We start from the raw sequence: 8,572 nt of genomic DNA, 5'->3' as shown, positions 1-8,572 counted from the left end.
CTCACTCCAGTGGATAGCTTAGAAGGTTGGCTAAGTGCCTGGTTTCTCTCTGGTCCGTCGGTGCACTATGGGCCGCCAATTTGGTGTTTTACCGCCGCCGGTCATGAGTGCCGACGTGACCTGTGGTTTGGGGATAAGTCCATAACCCAGAGATAAGGGTTCGATTAGTGGCATTTCTAGGCTCACCTTGACCTCCTTTATCCGATGCTCACGTTGATTTGGCTAGGAAGCCCGTCGGTGATGTGGTGACACGCCGATGCCATCGCGGAACGTCACCGCCATGCTCGGGCCCACGTGGTCGGGCAACCTCGACCCTCCCCTGCTTCAACCATCTCCTTAGCGCGCACCGCTGTGAGTCTCTGACCCTTCTCCACCATCACAACCCATCTGATAGGTGTAGACTCACCGAAGCACTCGTGCCACCACGCGGATCCTCCGTCGACGTGGATAGGTGGGATTAGTACACCGTTGAACGTGCCACCGCCTTCTACTTTTGCGCGTAGATCCGGAGGTCCATGTTGGTCTAGTAGACACGTCATTGTGGGCCTTAGTAGGCCAGCATCATTGGGCGGTGCCGGCCGAGGCTGCACCGACGCGCACAGGCATGTCTAGGACCCAGCCGTTGCGAAGATGAGGTATTCCAGGGTGCTTTGTGCAAAACTCGAGACTAGTGGAACAGTGCCGCACTATATCGTTTGATTTTCTAAGAGTGCGAGCCCTCTTTTGCAAAACGCCAAGCGCACGCAGGTGCAACAGGCTTGGGTCGCACTGGGCCATCGCGACTCGCGCGGGGCTTGCTCGCGTTGGACAGCTAGGCCAAAGTGGTTGCCGCTGGCCCGTTCCGAATTCTAAAACACTTTCTAAATTAGTTTCTAAGGCAAACTTGCGAATTTAATATAAATTTTTGTAGAAATCCAAAAATTGTAAAACCAATTTTGTTAGGTTCCTAAAATCATGACCTATCTGCTAATGTATTTTGTTCACTTAGTTTCATAGAATTTTCAAGAGTAGACTAATTAATTTGAAGCACATAAAATGGGTAAAACATGAACTTGTAGGAATTATTGTGATGAATTGATAGTAGTACTGGCCCTGAAATTTTTACAGTAGATTCGTAACATTATTACGTGCTCACTGTAATTTTTGTAGCTCCATAGGAATTAGTTTGTTAAGGTAACTAAATGAGCCCTACTACGAAAAAATATATTTAATCAATCAAATGTCAAAATAATTGGGGGTTTGTAGAACGAAAATATTTTCCGAAAACGAGCCTCACTTGACCATGTGAATACATGGCTTAGAATGTTAGTCATTAGAGCTAGCTCGTTAGCTTGCGAGACGTAATCGTATTTTAGAGTTGCAGATGCCGTTGATTATTTACGTCCCTACGTTGCATCCACGTATTTCATGATAGGAGCGATGTTGGATCGCAGAGTCATCGGGAGTAGCGGAAGCAGATGGTGACTTGATGATCATGAGACCAATATGAAAGCTAACTTGGTTATATCTTACCCAGGCAAGCCCTGGTGCATAATCCGTACTATTCTACACTTTATTTTATGCTTGTGCATTAAGTTTAAGGAGTTGAATGAAACTCACTTGCATATATATATATATATATATATCCGTATCCTATGAGTCTTACTAGTATGACAGGATCATGTAGATTGATATGCTATAGGACTCCGGTAGAAGTCGAGTGATTACCTATCACCCGCGAGAGATATGAAAGATATTATTGTTGTTATTATATTACTACCACATGGAATATATATGAATGATAATTGGAGACCGGGCGGAATGGTACTTTGGATCTAGACTTGGTTAGGCATTCGAGCGAGGCTCGGATTGCATTTGTTCCGCCTGTGTCGATTGAGGACCGTCCATTGCATTGGATTCTAGTCAGGTCAAAGACTTATTATCCTGAGCACATACTTGCTTATGGGGGCAAGAAGGCTCATTGCTCTCTTGTCATGGGTTTTGGCTCTTTTCGGACTGATTGATTGAAGGCGGGGATGGTGGAAGTCTAAGCAACACACTGAGTCCGGGACTTAGGTGTGGTGGCTTAGAGTCCTAGTTTGGACGGGGACTTAGACCCCTTGACAGGAGAGTGGTGGGTTGGTCCTGCTTGTGCCTAGGGTACAAGCGGGGCGTGTGTTTTGGGGTACCCAGCTAGGATACATTGGTTTACGAATCACCGTGTAATACGGTACGATTTGGCTGCGATCTAGCATCGTAGTAAGAACTAGAACTTGAAAGGTGATAAAATGGTTCTGATTGTTTACCATCTGCTTAAAAGTAGCATAGGTGCTTACATAGAATGGTTAGTTAATGAACTAATGATGACTGCTAATAAAATTGAATCTAAGGACACACGTTTAGTAATGCTCCCGCAGATGCAATAACCCACAAGCTAGATAGCCTTGCATATCCTTGGGGTATTTTCTTTCTTCCTGACGAGTAAGTCTTGCGGAGTACAATTAAGCACTCAGGGTTTGTTATACCCTGTTGCATGTGACAGGTGGATGCTAGAGCTAACACTTGTGTGTGGAAACCTTCTGGTGGGCTCAGCGATGATTTTCTTAACGTTGCGGACATAGAGTTTATTTAAAACTTTCATCCAAAATATTTTACAATGAAAAAACTTATAACCTGTTATGAGGTATATAACGGATCATCACGTTAATGTTTACCTTCATTAAATGATGTTATTTCCGCTGAAACTCTGATAACATGGTTATATTCCGCTGTTATAAACCATAAATATTATACTATGATGTTGCATGGAAAGTGATGTAAGAAATGGCTCGAGCAGCGCGTACGGCAGCGGCACCACGGTGTGGTTCGCCGACCAAGTGAAGTAGGTGTACGCGTCGATGAAGAGGGGCGAGCCGGTGCGGTCCACGAAGGCGAGCAGCGGGCGGACGACGACGCCGGCGATGTCGAGCCTGAACGCGCCGGCGGATGGCGGGAACACGTTTTGGCCCTCTAGCTCGTGCATACTGAATGTGGTGCTGACCTTGACGCGGCCCATGCCGTGGCGGCGCAGCGCGCGGTGGACGTTGGCCATGGCCGGGACGAGCCGGGCCCACCGAGACCTGGCGGTGGGGTCGAAGAGGACCTCGTTGCGGACGAACAGGTACCCAGGCGTCGGCGGCGCGTTGGGAGGCCGCGAGTGACGGGATGAGCTCGTTGGGGACGCTCGGCACGAACTCCAGCCCCGAGGCGGCGGCCGCGGCAAGCATGGTGGCGTTGGCGTCGTAGAAGCGGACGGCGGACACCCCCGCAGAGCGGGCGAGCTCCAGCCCGCGCTGCGGCAGCGGGAGGTTGTCGCCCAGCGTGCCGTAGTTGACGCCCAGGATGTGCTCGGCCGTGGAAGCGGATGCTGCTGCTGCTACGCCCGGCGGTGGTGATGGCGGCGAGCGCGAGGAGGAGGTGGAGCGGCATTGCCATGGCTGAACTGAGGCGCAACCGCGTACTCCTAGGACTGAGTGGAGTGACTAGCAAGCAGTACCATCAGCTGGTAGATATACCGAAGACCATTTCACTTTTACCTATGCATATGCATTTTTGTTATAATTAAGGACCCATGCATTTCAAAGGAAGCGTAAAATACTCCCTCCATCCTCTTAAGAATATCATTCTAGCATTCAAATTTTATCCCACAAATCATTCACCCATGCAGTTTTTTCTTATAATAATGAACCCATGCATTTCTTCAAAAGAAAGAGTAAGAAACACCTTCTGGCCTCGAATTTGTCTCTTGAGTGTCTTCCATATTCAAACTTTCAAAATGCTTATCCAGGTTCCTAATCTTACTCATCATTTCACATGGGGTCGAATTCACCAAAACTTAATAATTACTCAAACAGATTAACTCGCCTTTTGGTCACAGGGATCTAAATGTAACTTTTGGAAGTTTAAGTACCTAAATGGCGTCCTGATTCCTGAACCAAGTTTAAGGATCGGCTGTCCATTTCTCAAAATGAAGGCAGTAAAATAGCAAGACAGATCCACCAGCTAGGCCACTTGCACATATTATCTATTCAGCGTTATATTATACTGTATGGGTAGGAGCGACGAAAACGAAACGGGGAACACAAATCATGCACGTCAATACCACGGTCCTAAACTATTCAAAATAACGCACAAAAGCTCACAGCACAAAACTTAGCAACACAAAGTTAAATGTATCTCGGATAGACTGATGCCCGACTATGTAGTATATTCACACGGATCTCATTTAGGGCCTGTTTGATTCTAGAACTGGAAATCGCGCCTGGGCCATGCAGCTCACCCAGGCTGTCGATTTCCAACACCTAGGGCTGGATCGACATGTCTGGTTGAGCGCCCGAGTCCAGGTCGGGTTCCAAACGCCCCCTATGCACATCAGTCTTTTTGACAAGAAACGGGAACTCATTACCATGAATCCATAATGAAAGAAAACAGTACTCGTGACAGTATATAACAAGTTTCACCCATGGAGTCAAGGTCAGGAACCATGGATGGAAGTTAAATAAGTATGAGCAAGGCCAAATACCCATAGCCCTCAATGCGATTAAGTGAACGATCAGCGCAAGGATATTTTTGGAAGTTGTCACATTCAGCAGTAGTTTTACACCTTGCGCATCAGTAGAAAGAGCCTCTGATCCAGCTCAAAGCTAGCAGCAGTGGAAGGGTCACCCCTGAGCAGCATCAGGAGACCACCGAATGATGCATAAATCTCCCTGAAAGGGGAAAAAAGTACCACGTGAGAAAGACAACACCTACTTTAAAAAGAACTGCATATACAAAAGAAGATTCAATTCTACATACAATAATATGAATGAAGGTTTAAACTTTAAAGAAATCAAATGAGGACATTTCAGGTTTAAACTTCAAACAAATCAACTGAAGCCATTTTATTCCTTTCTTACCAAGACAAGACATTGAAGTCCTTGAAGGACTTTTCTATATCTATATGCAAGTAATGCTATTATCAGATGAAAATAATATGCAGATAAAATCATTATTAATGGGATATCCGAATCAAGCTCTTTTGATGTTCAAAAGTACTTTGCAGAATCAAATTCTCTCACAAGCGAGCTCATATGGGCTTCATCAGAATATATGGGTACAATTTCTTCAGTACCAAGAATAACATTATAAGCTTTATAGTGGTTGTGTTCACTTTGATAAGGTAAAACAATGTGGAAATCCTTCAATCCTTAGTTCAGAAATCAATAGTGGATCCATGAGCTATCATATACTGGAAGAGCTCACCAATAGGATAAAAAATTAATACACAATACATAGTAGCATGTAACAAGTGAATCAAATACTCACATGCTAATAGAATAAATTCTAGTGCATCAAAAGGTGCAAATTGCTACACTGTTTGCTAGTTTTCAGTTTAAGGAAAAGCAGAAAACCATACACTTTAGCATTTTGGCTGGAGGAAGTGTCTTCTGAGATTTTGTAAAGCTTCCCATGCATGACGTACTCATAATTGTCTGCCAGAGTTTTTCTACCAGCCTGAAAAATAGATAGTTTATGTTAATTAGATCTTATCTACAAACCTCATCAGCTAAAATGAAATCCTGCAACAAGGAACATTGGTGGTATCATATAGACCCAAAGCACATTGAGGATATCATATGAACCCAAGACACAGTATTAACTGGATGCTGCATTGCATCAGTCAATATCATTAAAATTCAAGTTGCATGATGCAAATTTCACAAAACGGCTAAGTTAATCACCTGTGTATAGTATCCAGTATCTGGAGTGCCATCCAAATTCAGAGTAGGTGCTAAAACCATGTTAAATTTCTCACCAGCAAGCACAGGATAAACATCAGTAGCAACATCTAGCTGCATATACATATCTAACTGCTCACTGCGAGCTTCGACACGAGAAACTGTACACATGCAAGAGAAGAACAGAACATGAGCACAAGGTCATACTAGAACAAGGCTGGCAATTGAGCATAGTTAGTTAACTCATAATATCGACGGAAGCTATATAAAGTGAAAAAGAAGTGGTGGATAGATGAATAATATGCTATACAGTGAAATATTTCAAGATAAGAACCTTTAGATAAATTTTAATGATTGCATGCATATTATTTCGATACAGAGTGCACCTTTAGATTTTAATAGTATGTCCTACAGGAATGTACTTCAGATAGCAGAAGAAAGAGATTTTCAGGACAAAAACAATATGAAAGCGTTGTTTCAATCAGGTTTACAAAAGACATTTATAATCATTATTACCCAGCAAAAAGTCCTTATCATTAGAAGATTCTCAAAATATGACAGCATGGATTGCAGTGTGAATATTGGGAAGGTATTTCATGATAGTTTCAACCTCCAATTACACAAGCACATGGTGCAACAAAATATCAGGAAAACAGCTTATAGGTATCAGAGTACATGATCCGCGTTCTCATTATTAATGCAATTCCATTACCTATTATGCTTAGACTAGATGGGACAAAAAATGTGTCTGAAGCCTTCCCCCCCCCCCCCCCTAACAGAACCATGAGCATCCAGATGGTAAAATCTTACTAAACCATGAGCGATACTGAATTACTGATATGAGCAAGGCAAACTAAACTAAGAATCATCAGTTGTAATTGTCATTACACTATTACCACAGCTACATACTCCATGCTATAACACAGTACACAGTACTAAAAAAAGGAGAAACCCTTGCTGCTCATTCAGAAGTTACCTTTGTTATTGGTTCAGATTTTAGAAAGAAAGAATTTACCTCTATCAAACTTTTTGCCATCAGGGTCGAGCCTAGTGACGACGAAGGTGTCCTCGAAGAGATGCTCAGACATTTCTCCTGGATAAAAAGGAGAGTGACTGCATAAGCCCTCAGCTGACTTGACAGTCAGTAAACTAGTCCGTGAACCAAAATCAGGCAAATAAGACGCGAAATCGGACTATGAGCTACTAATCACGCATCAAACTTCAATCGAGACAGTGGAAGCGAGCGGTCCACGCCGACAAAAGCAGACGGCCTTGTGCCTCCTCCCAGGGGCGGATCCAGTAAAGGGGGACATGGGTGTACACATGTACACCCAATAATTTTTGCAAAAACTTCGAAGTTAGGAGGCTTGTCAAATAGCTATATAGCTTTAGGTTAGGGTTTCGGTGCTCAGCTTCGCACAGCATAAGGGAAGGGAAGGGAAGGTGTGGGAGTACCTGGTGGGTGCTCGTCGCCGGCGAAGAGACCAACGAAAGCCTCAGCACCTGGCCTAGGGCGGCGGCGGCCCAACAGTCGTCTGAGAGCGAGAGGGTAGCGAGAGAGAGAGAGACAGAACGAGGAGGGAAGAGGGGATGCAGCGGCGGAAGGGGGAATGCAGGTTATGGCTTCTTGTGGGCCGTTTTTTCAGTATCTTTGAAAATTTCTGTTTTTTTATTTTTCTTTACCTCTCTTTTAATTTTTTATTCTTGTTGATTTCATATCTATTCTCTTTATTGGACACTATCAATGGTTAGTACAACATTTGTTTTAAATAACATAACAGAAATTTCATATCTATTCTCTTCGTTGGACACTATCACTGGCTAGTAAATATATAGTATGTTTTAAAAAAGTAAATGAAACTGTTTATATTTTATTAAGGTTGAGTATTTTCTATTGAAGCTAGAAGCCATTTTCACAAGAACATATACCAATTTCACAAACCAAGAAGTGATAACAACATTTTTCTAAAATAAAAACAATTTTCTCTATAAATAGGTGTTAACTAGCTCTAGCTCACTCTCTTATATATTTTGATAATTGATACATCCTTATGAGCTAAGTCAAACACCTCCCACTTATCTCCTTTATTGATTCATCATCTTTCTGGGATTGAAAGTGATTATAATGCATTTGCTTAGAGTTTGAGCATCTAGTGGCACTAGTGATCATGTGAGTTGCGGGATTTCTTGTTACTCTAGGTGGTTGCTGCCACCTAGACGGTTCGGAGTAGCTTGTGGTGATTGGCACGAATTGGTGATTGTTTGTGGGTATCTCGATCGAGATTGTGAGGGGTTCTTGGGCTTTATTTTCCGGCGGAGTGCCAAAAGCACCTCTAGTGGATTGCTTGTGTCGTTGGGTACCCTCATTTGTGTAGGTTCATGCGGCGCCCAAGTGTTGGGTTAGGTGAGATGCCTATTAGCTCACAAACCACCACGTGAACGGTCGACACAGCGGGGACTAGCGTGCCGATAAGCACGTGAACCTCGGGAGAAAACTTATGTGTTAATTATCTCAATTGGTTTTCACTTGGTATTCATTGAGATTGATTGATTGTCTCTTGCTACGATTGGCATACTCTTATCTATACTTGTATTTACATTTGTAATCATTCTTGTGTAGCTAGTTCTCTTGTGTAGCTTAAGAGTAGTTAGCTAGCTAGTGTTTTAGTTGGTTGTAACTAGTTCTTGTTAGCTCGCTAGTTTGTAGAAGTAGTGACATAGTTTTGAGTGTGCCTAGAGATCATAATTGACTAGAATTGTTTTGATATGTGGCTTGTATAACACCCTCAGTGTTACGTCCTAAACAAACTACTAAATCATGTCCTGAGCATCAT

General features: G+C 43.3%; 1 protein-coding gene across 1 annotated transcript; it reads right to left on the bottom strand.

Annotated features, from left to right (window-relative positions):
• Positions 1–4,205: 4,205 nt before the first annotated feature.
• LOC136517950 (DNA-directed RNA polymerases II, IV and V subunit 8B-like) lies at positions 4,206–7,348 on the bottom strand. Its single transcript, XM_066511607.1, has 5 exons — positions 7,194–7,348; positions 6,754–6,831; positions 5,742–5,899; positions 5,417–5,514; positions 4,206–4,727 (listed from the first exon to the last, which is right to left on the bottom strand). Exons 2-5 carry the CDS (start codon positions 6,824–6,826, stop codon positions 4,616–4,618), a joined length of 441 nt encoding a protein of 146 aa, XP_066367704.1. The 5' UTR covers positions 6,827–6,831; positions 7,194–7,348; the 3' UTR covers positions 4,206–4,615.
• Positions 7,349–8,572: the final 1,224 nt, after the last annotated feature.

The sequence above is a fragment of the Miscanthus floridulus genome, chromosome 17 (genome assembly GCF_019320115.1).
Source record: "Miscanthus floridulus cultivar M001 chromosome 17, ASM1932011v1, whole genome shotgun sequence".
In the NCBI taxonomy this organism is placed as follows: Eukaryota; Viridiplantae; Streptophyta; class Magnoliopsida; order Poales; family Poaceae; genus Miscanthus; species Miscanthus floridulus.
This window is presented reverse-complemented; position numbering and strand designations above follow the sequence as displayed.

Excerpts from the sequence above, each read along its gene's own strand:
- LOC136517950 (XM_066511607.1), bottom strand. The coding sequence starts at position 6,826 with ATGTCTGAGCATCTCTTCGAGGACACCTTCGTCGTCACTAGGCTCGAC. Across the intron at positions 5,900-6,753 it reads TGGCAAAAAGTTTGATAGAG|TTTCTCGTGTCGAAGCTCGC; the intron begins GTAAATTCTTTC and ends GCATGTGTACAG. Across the intron at positions 5,515-5,741 it reads ATACTGGATACTATACACAG|GCTGGTAGAAAAACTCTGGC; the intron begins GTGATTAACTTA and ends TCTATTTTTCAG.